This window comes from Drosophila miranda, chromosome XR (genome assembly GCF_003369915.1).
Source record: "Drosophila miranda strain MSH22 chromosome XR, D.miranda_PacBio2.1, whole genome shotgun sequence".
NCBI classification, from domain to species: domain Eukaryota; kingdom Metazoa; phylum Arthropoda; class Insecta; order Diptera; family Drosophilidae; genus Drosophila; species Drosophila miranda.
In genome coordinates, this window is record NC_046674.1 from 8,704,723 (window position 1) to 8,723,422 (window position 18,700).

The 18,700-nt window shown below is 55.8% G+C and overlaps 1 protein-coding gene across 8 annotated transcripts; it reads left to right on the top strand.

The window, feature by feature from the left end:
• The first annotated feature begins 82 nt into the window (after window positions 1–82).
• On the top strand, window positions 83–18,698 carry LOC108151815 (dynein heavy chain, cytoplasmic). 8 transcript variants are annotated; one of them, XM_033387686.1, is made up of 15 exons: window positions 83–440; window positions 1,140–1,714; window positions 2,285–3,119; window positions 3,190–3,793; window positions 3,855–3,960; window positions 4,343–4,381; window positions 4,580–4,735; window positions 4,797–8,852; window positions 8,947–8,973; window positions 9,039–10,191; window positions 10,545–12,653; window positions 12,878–13,073; window positions 14,594–14,711; window positions 14,790–18,394; window positions 18,454–18,698. In XM_033387686.1, exons 1-15 carry the CDS (start codon window positions 197–199, stop codon window positions 18,617–18,619), a joined length of 13,989 nt encoding a protein of 4,662 aa, XP_033243577.1. In that variant the 5' UTR covers window positions 83–196; the 3' UTR covers window positions 18,620–18,698. The 8 variants fall into 8 exon arrangements, with proteins under 8 accessions (XP_033243577.1, XP_033243576.1, XP_033243579.1 ...); XM_033387685.1 differs by lacking the exon at window positions 12,878–13,073 and adding an exon at window positions 13,881–14,079; XM_033387688.1 differs by lacking the exon at window positions 8,947–8,973.
• The last annotated feature ends 2 nt before the right edge of the window (window positions 18,699–18,700 follow it).

Here is an 18,700-nt window from a genome sequence, read left to right on the forward strand (position 1 = left end):
TGCGGCAGCGCCTCGGCCAGGGTTGCATGTGAAGTTCTCAGATTTTAGCACATTTTTTCAGCAGTCTGGCAGAACCATATCGCCATTTCAGCAGGAAAACAAGGGCACACGTAATTTTCACTGGGCGAGGCAGTTGTGAAAAATTCTTATTGTGCACATTAAATCGTGAATTTTGTATTTAAAACCATTGGTGGACATGGGTGATTCCCTGGAAAACACCGACACATCGGTGGATCCCGGCGTGAATGTGTCAATAGCCAACTACGATGCATTTGCAAACTATCTGCGAAAGGCAGTCACTATCTTGCTGCCCGATGACGAAGTAGTGCCGCAATCTCTGAATAAAGCCCTGGACGACCCGGTCAACCAGGAGACTATCAGAAAGTTTCTCTCGGACCCCCAGGTGCAGGCGCTGTATGTGCAGCGGAACTGCATTAAAGGTGAGCACGCTTTTTTCTGCAGGGCTGGCACCTGGGACGCCCCTGCAAAATAAAATTGCACAATATGGCGTTCCCTGGGCCAGGAGAAAGTCTATAAACTGCATGTAAAGTACTCAGTTCGGAAAGGCCATGTCCAAGAGTCTATTCATTCAACCCAAATGAGTCATTCTTCATGTCTTTTTCAAATGCACGGAGTTTTTGTTAAACATCAATGCAGCTGTTGTTTTTGTTAACCTTTTTTCGTAAAACTGGTTCTGCGCATATCGTCAGCGCATGACGTCATCAGCTGAACAATGCTGCCACCTGTGGCATCGATTGCCGGCCGGCTTTCGGTTGTTTACAAACAGAGAATCAACAAGTTTGTTTGCGGAAGCAACACGAAGCGGAGTGGCGCGACCTTGGGGCTGCGTACGTACCTATTCCCTTGACTTGCGGCATTGAGCGTTGTCATTGACATTGGCACCGGGGCCAACAAATGTGGGAGCAATGACAGCGCCAAGGTCCAGCCTTGGCTGTTCGAATTTTGAAGGTTTTTCCCTTGGCCGCTGAATATTTTGAAGGTGACGCCTTGGTAATGAAATAATGTCAGTGCCACGCCATTGAGCTCATGGCCAGATAGGCGGCGAGGCCGTGCAATGTGGGTGAATGAAACAGTGCGATAGCAGCCACATTAGTGATTTATTTCCTTGATTCTTGCAGAGGACGATAGCGAACAGCCGGCGGAGGGGGAGGAGGAGAAGGAGCAGGTGTCGTACCAAATCAGCAATGACGTACACTTCACCAACAGCCGCATGGCCTCGCTGGCATGCATCAAGCGGGGCGTTGTGGTGGAGGCGGACAAGTCGATTCACTCCCAGCTGCGACTGATCAACTTCTCCGATGGCTCCCCGTACGAGACGCTCCACGCGTTCATCAGCAAGTCCCTGGCCCCCTACTTCAAGTCGTACGTCAAGGAGTCGGGTCGTGCGGACCGGGATGGCGACAAGATGGCCCCGTCGGTGGAGAAGAAGCTGGCGGAGCTGGAGATGGGTCTGCTGCACCTGCAGCAGAACATTGATATACCGGAGATTACCCTGACGGCTCACCAGACCGTCAACGCAGTGATCCGCAAGTGCGCGGATGAGGGACGCAAGGCCAAGGTGGTGGACTTTGGCGACAAGGTGGAGGACTCTTCGTTCCTCAACCAGCTGCAGAACGGCGTCAATCGCTGGATCACCGAAATCAAGAAGGTCACCAAGCTGAACCGTGACCCCGGATCGGGTACAGCGCTGCAGGTGAGAACGATCGGAAACGTTGGCAACTTTTACACCCGGTACTCAATCAGCTTTTCTGATTATACTGATAAGTCTATACAATACATATTATACGTAAGCGCCGGAATCGGTATCGGAGCCGATGACTACCGTATGCTCTCCCTCTCTCTCTCTCGCTGTCTTGTTTATGACTACAAAACAGAGATAGCCATATCGGGAAGTGCGAGCACACACTCTACGATTAAGAGTGAGATAGCGAGAGAAAGGGAGAATGAGTAAGCGCGTGGAAGGGGTAGAGTAGCCAGCCTTTGGAAATGGATTTGTTCATTCTGGCTATGATAATGATTCAAACTGATCGACATCCGGCAGTGAAAGGGGGCGGGCCGAAATTTTAACTCACAGAAGTTTCGACATCAAATTTGGTTGTTCCACCCCTTAGATCAGGGCAGATCATCAATACGAAAGGACAGACAGACAGACCTGGCTTTATGGTGTTACACACAGCTAATATATCCCTAAATTCTGCGAGTTTCGGGTATAAAAATTATTTATGGAAAACAAATTTGTTATTCTTATATCGCATTTTTGTAGGAAATCTCTTTCTGGCTGAATCTGGAGCGTGCCCTGTATCGCATCCAAGAGAAGGGCGAGTCCCCGGAGGTGGCTCTGACTTTGGACATACTGAAGCATGGCAAGCGCTTCCATGCCACCGTCTCGTTCGATACGGACACGGAGCTGAAGCAGGCTCTGGCCACTGTGGCCGACTACAATCCCCTGATGAAGGACTTCCCCATCAACGATCTGCTGTCTGCCACGGAGCTGGAGAAGATCCGTCCGGCTGTGCAGCAGATCTTCTCGCATCTGCGGAAGGTGCGCAACACCAAGTATCCCATCCAGCGCTGCCTCAAGCTGATCGAGGCCATCTCGCGGGATCTGTCGCAGCAGCTGCTTAAGGTGCTGGGCACTCGGCGACTCATGCACATTCCCTTCGACGAGTTCGAGCGCGTGATGAACCAGTGCTTCGAGATCTTCAGCTGCTGGGACGACGAGTACGACAAGCTGCAGGGCCTGCTCCGCGACATTGTGAAGAAGAAGCGGGATGAGCACCTGAAGATGGTGTGGCGCGTGTCGCCCGCCCACAAGAAGCTGCAGACCCGCATGGAGCACATGCGCAAGTTCCGGCGCCAGCACGAACAGCTGCGCACTGTTATCCTGCGCGTCCTGCGTCCCACCAAGCAGGCCGTTGGCGATGACGGCAGCACCGTGGAGACCAAGCAGCCCTACAGCCTGGATGCCGCCGATGCCAATGCCATCGAAGAGGTGAATCTTGCTTACGAAAATGTCAAGGAAGTGGATTGCTTGGACATAACCAAGGAGGGCTCCGAGGCCTGGGAGGCAGCAGTGAAGCGCTACGAGGAGAAGATTGGTAAGTGAACCGTGTTCTGTACGGTTCACTAAACTTGAAAATCACTAAAACTGATTCCTTTCGCTCACAGATCGCGTGGAGACTCGCATCACGGCTCATTTGCGCGACCAACTGGGAACGGCTAAGAACGCCAACGAGATGTTCCGCATCTTCTCGCGCTTCAATGCGCTGTTTGTGCGCCCGCACATACGCGGCGCCATACGGGAGTACCAGACGCAGCTGATACAGCGTGTGAAGGATGACATCGAGGCCCTGCACGAGAAGTTCAAGGTGCAGTATCCGCAGAGCAAGAGCTGCCGCCTCTCCTCGGTGCGAGACCTGCCCCCGGTGGCGGGCTCCATAATTTGGGCCCGTCAGATCGACAACCAGCTGACGATGTACTTGAAGCGCGTGGAGGATGTGCTGGGCAAGGGCTGGGAGACCCACATCGATGGCCAGAGGCTGAAGGAAGACGGCGTTAGCTTCCGCGCCAAGCTCTCCACCGTTGAGGTGTTCAACGAGTGGGCCCGCAAGGTGCAGGAGCGCAACTTTGGCAGCACTGGTCGCATTTTCACAATTGAGTCGACGCGCTCTCGCACTGGACGTGGCAATGTTCTGCGACTGAGGGTCAACTTTCTGCCAGAGATCATCACGCTGGCCAAGGAGGTGCGGAATATCAAGAATCTGGGATTCAGGTATGTAAACGAGCGCTCTATCTTGCATAGAGCTTGGATTTCATGGCTTGTCTTTCTGCAGAGTTCCGCTCACCATTGTGAACAAGGCGCATCAGGCAAACCAGATCTATCCGTATGCTATATCGCTGATTGAGAGTGTTCGCACCTACGAACGCACCCTGGAGAAGGTGAGCTTCCGTTGAGGGGTCTCTTCACTCGAAGAAGGGCTGTAATCAAAAGAATCTCAGGAGAGCATCTAGAGATTCACTTGATATCAGTCAGGCATTTTTCTCAACACTCTTTATACACTCCACTGTGCCACAATCACACCCACACCCACACGATGTCACCGTGCTGGAGTCAACCACTGGCTCCACTTTGTTCTCTTTGCATTGCTTTGTTCCTGGCGTGCAGCTTGAATTTTGTTACCCACCACCAGACACTAGACACCAGACACTAGTACACACGTCACATAGAGACCATAAACCAATAGATCCACCACAAGAACCCCTCTCTCTCTCTCTCTCTCTGAATCTCTACCGAACCTACAACAACCTTTCTTTCATGCAGCTTAATAATAGGAGTCTAGCACAAAATTCCGTATTCAAGGTAGTGTTGTTGCGTTGTTGTACCTCCCCCAAAAGCGTTTGTTAATTCCCCCCAAATATTCCCTGTACCTGTACCTGTACCTGCAACCACCATTTGATTTCCTAGTTCCAGCTCTTTGTTCAACTCCCGCATGCAAATGAAGAATCACTTTCTATACTTTACACGAATCGCACAACTAACCAAATGATTTCCATCTAGATCGAGGATCGGGCCAGCATTGTGCCGCTGGTAGCAGGACTGCGCAAAGATGTCTTGAACTTGGTCTCCGAGGGAATAGGACTCGTTTGGGAATCGTACAAGCTGGATCCTTATGTTCTCCGTCTCTCCGAATGCGTTACGCAGTTCCAGGAGAAGGTAAACCCACATTAAGGGAGTGCAAACCTGAATGAAACTGAATGTTTCCCTCTTTTTATAGGTGGATGACTTGTTGGTGGTTGAGGAGCAACTGGATGTGGATGTGCGCTCGCTGGAGACGTGTCCCTATAGTGCTGCCACCTTTGTGGAGATTCTCTCGAAGATTCAACATGCTGTCGATGACCTTTCGCTGCGTCAGTATTCCAATTTGAGTGTTTGGGTCACGCGTCTGGATGAGGAGGTGGAGAAGAAGCTGGCGCTGCGCCTGCAGGCGGGTATCCAGGCCTGGACCGAGGCCTTGACTGGCAACAAGAAGGAGGTGGACACCTCCATGGACACTGATGCCCCGGCCCAGCCCACGCACAAGCTCGGAGGAGAGCCGCAGATCCCGAACGCCGTGCACGAGATCCGCATCACCAATCAGCAGATGTATCTGTATCCCTCCATTGAGGAGGCCCGCTTCCAGATCATGCAGCAGTTCTTCGCCTGGCAGGCGATCGTCACCTCGCAGATGCGCCTCCAGAGCACCCGCTACCAGGTGGGCCTGGAGAAACCCGTCTCGGAGACGTACCGCAATCTGCTGACGAAGCTGCCCGAGGGCAAGATCCTGGAAAGTGCCTACGGGGCCATCAACAACAAGGTGGGCGAGGTGCGCAACTATGTGGACGAGTGGCTGCGCTACCAGAGCCTGTGGGATCTGCAGGCAGACATGTTGTACGGCCGCCTGGGCGAGGATGTAAACTTGTGGATCAAGTGCCTCAACGACATTAAGCAGTCGCGCACCACCTTCGACACGTCGGACACCCGGCGCGCCTATGGCCCCATCATCATCGATTACGCCAAGGTGCAGGCCAAGGTCACTCTGAAGTACGACTCGTGGCACAAGGAGGCGCTGGGTAAATTTGGAACGCTGCTGGGCACCGAGATGACCAGCTTCCACGGCAAGGTGTCCAAGTCGCGCACTGACCTCGAGATGCAGAGCATTGAGGCGGCCAGCACCTCGGATGCCGTCAGTTTCATCACCTACGTGCAATCGCTGAAGAAGGACATGATATCCTGGGACAAGCAGGTGGAGGTGTTCAGGGAGGCGCAGCGCATACTCGAGCGCCAGCGCTTCCAGTTCCCCAACAACTGGCTGCACGTGGACAACATCGAAGGCGAGTGGTCGGCCTTCAATGAGATCATCAAGCGCAAGGACACGGCCATCCAGACGCAGGTTGCGAGCCTGCAGGCCAAGATCGTGGCCGAGGACAAGGCCGTGGAGACGCGCACCGTCGATTTCCTCAACGACTGGGAGAAGACCAAGCCCACGGGCGGCAAGATCCGTCCGGACGACGCTCTCCAGCAGCTGCAGATCTTCGAGAGCAAGTACTCGCGCCTTAAGGAGGAGCGCGACAATGTGGCCAAGGCCAAGGAAGCCCTGGAGCTGCAGGAGTCGGCGGTGCCCAACAACAGTGCCGAGCGCATGAATGTGGCCCTCGAGGAGCTGCAGGACCTGCGCGGAGTATGGGGAGAGCTCTCGAAGGTGTGGACCCAGATCGACGAGACGCGCGAGAAGCCCTGGCTCTCGGTGCAGCCGCGCAAGCTGCGCCAGCAGCTGGAGGCCATGATGGCACAGCTGAAGGAGCTGCCCGCCCGCCTCCGCATGTACGAGTCGTACGAGTACGTGAAGAAGCTCATCCAGAGCTACATCAAGGTGAACATGCTGATCGTGGAGCTCAAGTCGGACGCCCTCAAGGAGCGCCACTGGAAGCAGCTGACAAAGCAGCTGCGCGTCAACTGGGTCATCTCCGACCTCACGCTCGGACAGGTGTGGGATGTCAATCTGCAGAAGAACGAGGGCATCGTCAAAGACATTATTCTGGTGGCCCAGGGCGAGATGGCCCTCGAGGAGTTCCTCAAGCAGGTGCGCGAGTCGTGGCAGAACTACGAGCTGGATCTGATCAACTACCAGAACAAGTGCCGCATCATCCGCGGCTGGGACGACCTCTTCAACAAGGTCAAGGAGCACATCAACTCGGTGGCCGCCATGAAGCTGTCGCCCTACTACAAGGTCTTCGAGGAGGAGGCCCTCACCTGGGAGGAGAAGCTGAACCGCATCAACGCCCTCTTCGACGTGTGGATCGATGTGCAGCGCCGCTGGGTGTACCTCGAGGGCATCTTCTCGGGCAGTGCCGACATCAAGACCCTGCTCCCAGTGGAGACATCCCGTTTCCAGAGCATCAGCTCCGAGTTCCTCGGTCTGATGAAGAAGGTCACGAAGTCACCGAAAGTGATGGATGTTCTGAACATTCCCGCCGTGCAGCGTTCGCTGGAGCGTCTGGCCGATCTGCTAGGCAAGATCCAGAAGGCCCTGGGCGAGTACCTGGAGAGGGAGCGCACCTCCTTCCCCCGATTCTACTTCGTGGGCGATGAGGATCTGCTGGAGATCATCGGCAACAGCAAGAACATTGCTCGCCTCCAGAAGCACTTCAAGAAGATGTTCGCCGGCGTGGCTGCCATCCTGCTGAACGAGGAGAGCAACGTCATTCTGGGCATATCGTCGCGCGAGGGCGAAGAGGTGCACTTCATCAATCCCGTTTCCACCGTGGAGCACCCCAAGATCAACGAGTGGCTGTCGCTGGTGGAGAAGCAGATGCGCTTCACCCTGGCCTCCCTGTTGGCTCAGGCCGTGCAGGACATCAAGCAGTTCCGCGATGGCAAGATCGATCCCCAGGCCTACATGGAATGGTGCGACAAGTACCAGGCCCAGATTGTGGTCCTCGCGGCCCAAATCCTCTGGTCCGAGGATGTGGAGGCGGCTCTGCAGCAGGCCTCAGAGACAAACAACGCCAAGCCCATGCAGCGCGTCCTGGGCAACGTGGAGAACACCCTGAATGTCCTGGCCGACTCTGTGCTGCAGGAGCAGCCGCCGCTGCGGCGCCGCAAACTGGAGCATCTCATCAACGAGTTCGTGCACAAGCGTACAGTCACCCGGCGCCTCATCACCAACGGCGTGACGTCGCCCAAGTCCTTCCAGTGGCTGTGCGAGATGCGCTTCTACTTCGATCCTCGCCAGACGGAGGTGCTGCAGCAGCTGACCATCCACATGGCCAACGCGCGCTTCTTCTACGGCTTCGAGTATCTGGGAGTGCAGGATCGCCTGGTGCAGACGCCGCTCACGGATCGGTGCTATCTGACAATGACCCAAGCCCTGGAATCGCGCCTCGGAGGCTCTCCGTTCGGGCCCGCTGGCACGGGCAAAACGGAGTCGGTGAAGGCGCTGGGCAATCAGCTGGGTCGCTTCGTGCTGGTCTTTAACTGCGACGAGACGTTCGACTTCCAGGCCATGGGCCGCATCTTTGTGGGCCTGTGCCAGGTGGGGGCCTGGGGCTGCTTCGACGAGTTCAACCGTTTGGAGGAGCGGATGCTGTCCGCCTGCTCGCAGCAGATCCAGACCATCCAGGAGGCGCTCAAGTACGACATGGACAGCAACAAGGAGAGCATCACCGTGGAGCTGGTGGGCAAGCAGGTGCGCGTCTCCGCCGACATGGCCATATTCATCACCATGAATCCGGGCTACGCCGGCCGCTCCAATCTGCCGGACAATCTGAAGAAGCTCTTCCGCTCGCTGGCCATGACCACACCCGATCGCCAGCTCATCGCCGAGGTGATGCTCTTCTCGCAGGGCTTCCGCACTGCCGAGAAGCTGGCCTGCAAGATCGTTCCATTCTTCAAGCTCTGCGACGAGCAGCTCTCCAACCAGAGCCACTACGACTTCGGTCTGCGTGCCCTCAAGTCGGTGCTGATCTCCGCGGGCAACGTAAAGCGCGATCGCATCATGAAGATCAAAGAACAGATGCGCCAGCGCGGCGACGAGAACATCGACGAGGCCTCGGTGGCCGAGAACCTGCCCGAGCAGGAGATCCTCATCCAGTCGGTGTGCGAGACCATGGTCCCCAAACTGGTGGCCGAGGACATTCCCCTGCTCTTCTCGCTGCTCAGCGACGTGTTCCCCAATGTGGGCTACACGCGCGCAGAGATGAAGGGCCTCAAGGAGGAGATTCGCAAGGTGTGCCAGGAGGACTATCTGGTCTGTGGCGAGGGAGACGAGCAGGGCGCTGCCTGGATGGAAAAGGTAAGCATCAGTGGGGATCGGGACTGGGCGTATGGACGGGGGGATTCATTGAATAATCATTCGATTCACACACACATGCTTACTAAATCTTCAGGGACTCGGCTCCACGTGGGTGGACAAAGTAACTAAGAGACCCCTACCTCCCCTCAATCTGTGTCCATGCTAATATTCCGTGTCCTTTCCCAGGTGCTGCAACTCTACCAGATCTCCAACCTCAACCACGGGCTGATGATGGTGGGTCCCTCGGGCTCCGGCAAGTCCACTGCTTGGAGAACTCTGCTGAAGGCCCTGGAACGCTTCGAGGGCGTTGAGGGAGTGGCCCACGTGATCGATCCCAAGGCCATCTCCAAGGAGGCCCTCTACGGCGTCCTCGATCCCAACACCCGCGAGTGGACCGACGGTCTCTTCACCCACATTCTCCGCAAGATCATCGACAATGTGCGCGGCGAGATCAACAAGCGCCAGTGGATCATCTTCGACGGCGACGTGGATCCCGAATGGGTGGAGAACCTCAACTCCGTGCTGGACGACAACAAGCTGCTGACCCTGCCCAACGGCGAGCGTCTCTCGCTGCCTCCGAATGTGCGGGTGATGTTCGAGGTGCAGGACCTGAAGTTTGCCACGCTGGCCACCGTTTCGCGGTGCGGCATGGTCTGGTTCTCGGAGGATGTGCTCTCCACGGAAATGATATTCGAGAACTATCTGTCGCGGCTGCGCAGCATTCCCCTGGAGGATGGCGACGAAGACTTTGTGGGCGTGATGAAGCCCACCAAGGACAAGGAGGAGGAGGTCTCCCCCTCGCTGCAGGTGCAGCGCGACATTGCGCTCCTGCTGCAGCCGTTCTTCTCCGCCGATGGCATCGTGGTGCGCACCCTTGAGTACGCCATGGACCAGGAGCACATCATGGACTTCACACGACTGCGGGCCCTCAGCTCGCTCTTCTCGATGCTCAACCAGGCGGCCCGCAACGTGCTCACTTTCAATTCGCAGCACCCGGACTTCCCCTGCTCCGCTGACCAGCTGGAGCACTACATACCCAAGGCTTTGGTGTACTCAGTCCTGTGGTCCTTTGCCGGCGATGCCAAGCTCAAGGTGCGCACCGATCTGGGTGACTTTGTGCGCAGTGTGACCACCGTTCCGCTGCCAGGAGCCGCTGGGGCTCCCATCATTGACTTCGAGGTGAGCATGAGCGGGGACTGGGTGCCGTGGAGCAACAAGGTGCCGGTCATCGAGGTGGAGACCCACAAGGTGGCCTCTCCGGACATTGTGGTGCCCACTCTGGACACCGTACGTCACGAGTCGCTGCTGTACACTTGGCTGGCGGAGCACAAACCCTTGGGTAAGTGGAATCCTTCTTCATCTTCTTTATACCCGGCACTCGAAGAGTTTAGGGATGCCTTCGTGAGGGTAACACCCAGAAGGAATGAACAAATTAAAGTGCAAGACTTAACATTAGAACATAGCTAGAAGTCGTGGTTCCTCTCTTTCTCTCTATGCTTTTCCCATCTCTAATGAGAATTGCGAGCAAAAATTGAACGTCCCCAAAAAGAGAGAGAAGGAGAAAGAGTGAGAGAATTTACATATGTGCATATGTGTATATTGCCTGAGTACCGGGTGTAAAAGTAGAGCCGTGGCAATGGCCAACGTTCCCGCTCGTTTGAAGTTCAGATTGAGAAAGATCTTTCCTTTCAGTGCTCTGCGGTCCACCTGGATCTGGCAAGACGATGACCCTCTTCTCGGCACTGCGCGCCCTGCCCGACATGGAGGTGGTGGGCCTCAATTTCTCATCGGCCACTACCCCGGAGCTGCTCCTGAAGACGTTCGATCACTACTGCGAGTACCGCAAGACACCCAATGGCGTGGTGCTGTCGCCCGTGCAAATTGGCAAGTGGCTGGTCCTCTTCTGTGACGAGATCAATCTCCCGGACATGGACAGCTATGGCACGCAGCGAGTCATCTCGTTCCTGCGCCAGCTGGTGGAGCACAAGGGCTTCTATCGGGCCAGTGACCAGGCTTGGGTGTCGCTGGAGCGCATACAATTCGTAGGCGCCTGTAATCCACCCACGGATCCGGGTCGCAAGCCGCTGTCGCATCGCTTCCTGCGGCATGTGCCCATCATCTATGTGGACTACCCAGGAGAGACGTCGCTCAAGCAGATCTACGGCACCTTCTCGCGTGCCATGTTGCGCCTGATGCCCGCCCTGCGCGGGTACGCGGAGCCGCTAACCAACGCCATGGTAGAGTTCTACCTGGCCTCGCAGGATCGCTTCACGCAGGACATGCAGCCGCATTACGTCTACTCGCCCCGTGAGATGACGCGTTGGGTGCGGGGCATCTGCGAGGCCATCCGCCCGCTGGACTCCCTCCCAGTGGAGGGTCTGGTGCGACTGTGGGCCCACGAGGCACTGCGTCTGTTCCAGGATCGTCTGGTGGATGACCCCGAGCGGCGCTGGACCAACGAGAACATTGATATTGTGGGACACAAGCATTTCCCCGGCATCAACCAGGAGGAGGCGCTGCAGCGTCCGATCCTATACAGCAACTGGCTGTCCAAGGACTACATGCCCGTGAACCGCGAGGAGCTGCGCGACTATGTGCGCGCCCGCCTCAAGGTCTTCTACGAGGAGGAGCTGGATGTGCCGCTAGTGCTGTTCGATGAGGTGCTGGACCATGTGCTCCGCATCGACCGAATCTTCCGCCAGCCGCAGGGCCATCTGTTGCTCATTGGAGTCTCTGGTGCCGGCAAGACCACGCTCTCGCGCTTCGTTGCTTGGATGAACGGCCTGTCCATCTTCCAGATCAAGGTCCACAACAAGTACACGAGCGAGGACTTTGACGAGGATCTGCGCTGCGTGCTGCGACGCTCCGGCTGCAAGGACGAGAAGATTGCCTTCATTCTGGACGAGTCGAACGTGCTGGACTCTGGCTTTCTGGAGCGCATGAACACGCTGCTGGCCAACGGCGAGGTTCCGGGTCTCTTCGAGGGCGACGAGTACACCACCCTGATGACGCAGTGCAAGGAGGGCGCTCAGCGCGAGGGCCTCATGCTGGACTCCAGCGACGAGCTCTACAAGTGGTTCACGCAGCAGGTGATGCGCAATCTGCACGTGGTCTTCACCATGAACCCATCGACGGATGGCCTCAAGGATCGTGCCGCCACCTCGCCGGCCCTGTTCAATCGCTGCGTCCTGAATTGGTTCGGCGACTGGTCGGACTCGGCCCTGTTCCAGGTGGGCAAGGAGTTCACCACTCGCGTCGATCTGGAGCGTCCCAACTGGCATGCTCCCGACTTCTTCCCCTCCGTGTGTCCCCTGGTGCCGGCCAATCCTACCCATCGGGATGCGGTGATTAACTCATGCGTGTACGTCCACCAGACGCTCCACCAGGCCAACGCTCGTCTGGCCAAGCGTGGAGGCCGCACTATGGCGGTGACTCCGCGCCACTACCTCGACTTTATCCATCATTTCGTGAAGCTGTACAACGAGAAGCGCAGCGACCTCGAGGAGCAGCAGCTCCATCTGAACGTGGGTCTCAACAAGATCGCCGAGACCGTGGAGCAGGTGGAGGAGATGCAGAAGTCGCTGGCTGTCAAGAAGCAGGAGCTGCAGGCCAAGAACGAGGCGGCCAACGCCAAGCTCAAGCAGATGTTCCAGGACCAGCAGGAGGCCGAGAAGAAGAAGATCCAGTCGCAGGAGATCCAGATCCGTCTGGCCGATCAAACGATCAAGATCGAGGAGAAGCGCAAATACGTGATGGCCGATCTGGCCCAGGTGGAGCCGGCAGTGATCGATGCCCAAGCAGGTAGGTCCTTCGGGCGCCACATTCACGCATATGTGTGGGCGGGCGAACCCTAAGTTAGATCTAAGATTATGTCTCTCCCTTTCTGGATATATGATTATGTACGATTATGATTAATTCTGTCGTGTATTCAATTCTGACCCTCACCGAACAATCCGCACACGAACCACCCTGCAATCCGCAATCCGCAATCCGCAATCCGCAAACCCACCATCCACCATCCACAGCCGTTAGCTCTATTAAAAAGAAACACCTGGCCGAGGTCCGGTCGATGGCCAATCCCCCGGCTGTGGTCAAGCTGGCCCTGGAATCGGTCTGCGAGCTGCTCAATGAGAGTGCCACCGATTGGAAGGCCATACGCGGCATCCTCGTGAAAGATAGTTTCATCTCCTCGATCGTTAACTTGGAGACTGACAAGATCACGTACGCAACTCTTTCTCTTTACCACATCACCAAAGACTACTACTACAGCCATCATATACAGCCCACCCAGCACTCACCCCCCCATTGTCTTCTTGTGGCGTCCCCTGTTCACTAATTGGCCCGAAAACCAATAATACCCAAGCGATCATACATATAATCTACATTCTACATTCCACAATCATTTCAACCCATAATTACAACATACACCAACGAACACACACCAAAGCATACGCAATGCACAGGCCAAGCCAAGCCTCTACTCAACTTAAACCCTAAACACACCTCATAACCCTCCTAGAAGTACTCTCTGTCTCTCTGATATCTCCCAGATATCCCTAATGTGTATCCCCAATAGCTGTGTATAATAGTTATGTCCTCTCATTTGTGTGTGTGTGTGTGTGTGTGTGTGTGGGTGTGTGAAACTAAGGATAGAAGAACTCTCCCTAACTTAAGAAGGTTTCAAGTGGGTTCGGCCAACCGAATCCGTTGCACAAGGACATCCAACAGCGGTGGGCAACAGGCCTTACCAGCGCGCCTCTCGACTCGTTTGCCGATGTGTAAATATCAGAGCAGTGGGGCGTGCGGCCCACCGCTGATATAAAATAATCTTACAACAGCCAGTGCTCTATCCAGGTGCAAGGTTCATCCGATCATCCGATCCGTTCATCGATTCGTGCTCGATTCTTATTAGTAATTAACTCTAGATGGTAATCCTATAGCCTAATCTTACGAATAGCATAACCTCTTGGATAAGTGTTATATCTGATCCTTCATGTTAACCAACCAACCAATCAATCAATCAATCAGCCGTCAAATCGATACGCAAGCAACAGCTCGTTGAAGTGCGAACCATGGCCAATCCACCGTCGGTGGTCAAATTGGCCCTCGAGTCGATCTGCCTGCTGCTGGGCGAGAATGCGACCGACTGGAAGTCGATCCGTGCCGTGATAATGCGTGAAAATTTCATTAATTCAATTGTATCTAACTTCGGTACCGAGAACATAACGTAAGCATGAAACAAATTCAATTATTACCCAAAACACACACATTTTGTTCTCAAATTACGAGTGTATTTCTTTAGTTCCTGTTCCTGTTCCTGTTCTTGTTCTTCTGTTGTTCAAGTTTTGTGCTTTGGCTCTTTGGAGCGTAGAAAAACTGAATTGGATTTCATTTGAGTTGACTTTTGATTTTACCCGTTTACGTTGTTTTTTTTGTTTGTTTTTTCGTAGTTTTCTATTGAATTGAATTAAGCGAGCTGTAAATATGTACCCTACATCCTTCTGTAACTGTAACTTTAACTTTCACTTTAACCCAGCCCGTTACCGCTACCGTTACCGTTAACTTAAACTTCTTTCGGTTTATTGGCTTTAGTTATTTTCTGGTTTTGGTCAAATTTATCGTTGATTCCATAAAGAACTTACTGCTTTGCTTGCTTCAAATCATTCAAATAATAATCCCCAAATGACAATTGATCTCCATTCCCGGTGGAAATACTAATCTCGAATCTCTAACCCCCAAAGCGATGATGTGCGCGAGAAGATGAAGTCCAAGTATCTGAGCAACCCCGACTACAACTTCGAGAAGGTGAACCGTGCCAGTATGGCGTGCGGACCCATGGTTAAGTGGGCCATTGCACAGGTAAGAACGACCCAAGCTAGCTAGAAGCACTATGAAGACTAGAGAGAAACTCAACTCATTTGTTCACTTCCCTTCCAGATCGAATACGCCGACATGCTGAAGCGCGTGGAGCCCCTGCGCGAGGAACTGCGCTCGCTGGAGGAGCAGGCCGATGTGAACCTGGCCAGTGCCAAGGAGACCAAGGATCTTGTGGAGCAGCTGGAGCGCAGCATTGCTGCCTACAAGGAGGAGTATGCCCAGCTGATTTCGCAGGCTCAGGCCATCAAGACGGATCTGGAGAACGTGCAGGCCAAGGTGGATCGATCCATTGCTCTGCTCAAGAGCTTGAACATTGAGCGCGAGCGCTGGGAGTCGACCAGCGAGACATTCAAGAGCCAAATGTCCACCATTGTGGGCGACGTGCTGCTGTCTGCGGCCTTCATTGCCTACGGCGGCTACTTCGATCAGCACTATCGGCTGAATCTCTTTACCACCTGGTCGCAGCACCTGCAGTCGGCCAGCATCCAGTACCGCTCGGACATGGCGCGCACCGAGTATCTGTCGAATCCGGACGAGCGGCTGCGCTGGCAGGCGAATGCTCTGCCCACGGACGACCTCTGCACGGAGAACGCCATCATGCTGAAGCGCTTCAACCGCTACCCGCTGATCATCGATCCCTCGGGACAGGCCACCACCTTCCTGCTCAACGAGTATGCGGGCAAGAAGATCACGAAGACCTCCTTCCTGGACGATTCGTTCCGCAAGAACCTGGAGTCGGCTCTGCGCTTCGGTAATCCCCTGCTGGTGCAGGATGTCGAGAACTACGATCCCATTTTGAACCCCGTGCTGAACCGCGAGCTTCGTCGCACTGGCGGGCGAGTTTTGATCACTCTTGGAGACCAGGACATTGATTTGTCGCCATCCTTTGTCATATTCCTGTCCACGCGTGATCCCACCGTGGAGTTCCCGCCAGACATCTGCTCGAGGGTGACGTTCGTGAACTTCACTGTGACCCGCAGTTCGCTGCAGTCGCAGTGCCTCAACCAGGTGCTCAAGGCAGAGCGTCCGGACATCGACGAGAAGCGTTCCGATCTGCTGAAGCTGCAGGGCGAGTTCCGGCTGCGTCTGCGCCAGCTGGAGAAGAGTCTGCTGCAGGCCCTCAACGACGCCAAGGGGAAGATTCTCGACGACGACTCGGTGATCACCACGCTGGAGACCCTCAAGAAGGAGGCATACGACATCAACCAGAAGGTGGACGAGACGGACAAGGTGATAGCCGAGATCGAGACCGTGTCGCAGCAGTATCTGCCGCTGTCCGTGGCCTGCAGCAACATCTACTTCACCATGGACAGCCTCAACCAGGTGCACTTCCTCTACCAGTACTCGCTGAAGATGTTCCTCGACATCTTCTCCACGGTGCTGTACAACAATCCCCGACTCGATGGCCGCACCGATCACTCGGAGCGACTGGGCATCGTGACCAAGGATCTGTTCCAGGTGTGCTACGAGCGCGTTGCGCGCGGCATGATCCACAACGATCGCCTCACGTTCGCCCTGCTCATGTGCAAGATCCACCTGAAGAGCACGTCGGAGTCGAACCTGGACGCGGAGTTCAACTTCTTCCTGCGCAGCCGCGAGGGCCTGCTGGCCAATCCCACTCCCGTGGAGGGACTGAGCGGAGAGCAGATCGAGGGCGTCAATCGCTTGGCCACGCGCCTTCCCATCTTCCGCAAGCTGCTCGAAAAGGTGAAATCCATCCCCGAACTGGGTGCCTGGCTGCAGCAGAGCTCCCCCGAGCAGGTCGTGCCCCAGCTGTGGGACGAGTCGAAGGCTCTCAGTCCCGTGGCCAGTTCCGTGCATCAGTTGCTGCTGATCCAGGCCTTCAGGCCGGATCGCGTCATCGCCGCCGCCCACAATGTGGTGAACACGGTCCTCGGAGAGGACTTTATGCCCAACGCCGAGCAGGAGCTTGACTTTACTGCCGTCGTCGAGAAGCAGCTGAACTGCAATACGCCCGCCCTGCTGTGCTCAGTGCCCGGCTTCGATGCCTCCGGCCGTGTGGATGACTTGGCCGCGGAGCTGAACAAGCAGATCTCCAGCATTGCCATTGGCTCTGCAGAGGGCTTCAATCAGGCGGAGCGCGCCATCAACATGGCCTGCAAAACTGGTCGCTGGGTGCTCCTCAAGAACGTGCACCTGGCGCCCCAGTGGCTAGTGCAGCTTGAAAAGAAGATGCACTCGCTGCAGCCCCACTCCGGCTTCCGCCTCTTCCTCACCATGGAGATCAATCCGAAGGTGCCCGTCAACTTGCTGCGTGCCGGTCGTATATTCGTGTTTGAACCGCCGCCGGGCATCCGGGCCAATCTGCTGCGCACCTTCTCCACGGTGCCGGCGGCCCGCATGATGAAGACGCCCAGCGAGCGGGCGAGACTCTACTTCCTGCTGGCCTGGTTCCACGCCATAGTCCAGGAGCGCCTGCGCTACGTGCCCCTCGGCTGGGCCAAGAAGTACGAGTTCAACGAGTCTGATCTGCGCGTGGCCTGCGACACCCTGGACACCTGGATCGACACCACGGCCATGGGCCGCACCAACCTTCCCCCAGAGAAGGTGCCGTGGGATGCTCTCGTCACGCTGCTCTCCCAGTCCATCTATGGCGGCAAGATCGACAACGACTTTGACCAGCGTCTGCTGCAATCGTTCCTCAAGAAGCTCTTCACCGCCCGCAGCTTTGAGGCTGACTTTGCCCTGGTGGCGAATGTCGACGGAGCTTCAGGCGGATTGCGACACATCACCATGCCGGACGGCACACGTCGTGACCACTTCCTGAAGTGGATTGAGAACTTGACGGATCGCCAGACGCCCTCCTGGCTGGGCCTGCCCAACAATGCCGAGAAGGTGCTGCTGACCACGCGCGGCACAGATCTAGTGAGCAAGCTGCTCAAGATGCAGCAACTGGAGGATGATGACGAGCTGGCTTACAGCGTGGAGGAACAGTCTGCCGAGTCCGCTCTGGCTGTGGGCCGCAGCGAGGATGGCCGTCCGTCATGGATGAAGACGCTTCACAACTCGGCCACCGCCTGGCTGGAGCTGCTGCCCAAGAGTCTGCAGGTGCTCAAGCGCACGGTGGAGAACATCAAGGATCCGCTGTACCGCTACTTCGAGCGCGAGGTGACCAGCGGGGCCCGGCTGCTGCAGACGGTAATCCTGGACCTGCAGGACGTCGTGCTCATCTGCCAGGGTGAGAAGAAGCAGACGAACCACCATCGTTCCATGCTCTCAGAGCTGGTGCGTGGAATCATCCCGAAGGGGTGGAAGCGCTACACAGTCCCTGCCGGCTGCACCGTCATCCAGTGGATCACCGACTTCAGCAATCGCGTGCAGCAGCTGCAGAAGGTGTCGCAGCTGGTCTCGCAGGCGGGCGCCAAGGAGCTGCAGGGCTTCCCCGTCTGGCTGGGCGGCCTTCTCAATCCCGAGGCGTACATCACGGCCACCAGGCAGTGCGTGGCCCAGGCCAACAGCTGGTCGTTGGAGGAGCTGGCCCTGGAGGTGACCATCACTGATGCAGGCCTCAAGACCGACCAGAAGGACTGCTGCTTCGGCGTGACCGGACTCAAGCTCCAGGGCGCTCAGTGCAAGAACAACGAGCTGCTTCTGGCCTCCACCATCATGATGGATCTGCCAGTGACCATCCTGAAGTGGGTCAAGTGAGTATACGACTTGGTTTACCCCTAATTTGCATTCACTAACATTCGATTTCTATCAGGATATCCTCGGAGCCGCGCATCAGCAAGCTCACGCTGCCTGTCTACCTGAATTCCACTCGCACAGAGCTGCTCTTCACCGTGGACTTGGCCGTGGCGGCTGGACAGGATTCGCACAGCTTCTACGAGCGTGGCGTGGCCGTTCTCACGTCGACCGCCTTGAACTAATTATCGTATGCTACCCCCAATATTTAATCACAATTAACACAGTAATCAATCAATGGAATATAATGGAATATCTAACAAACG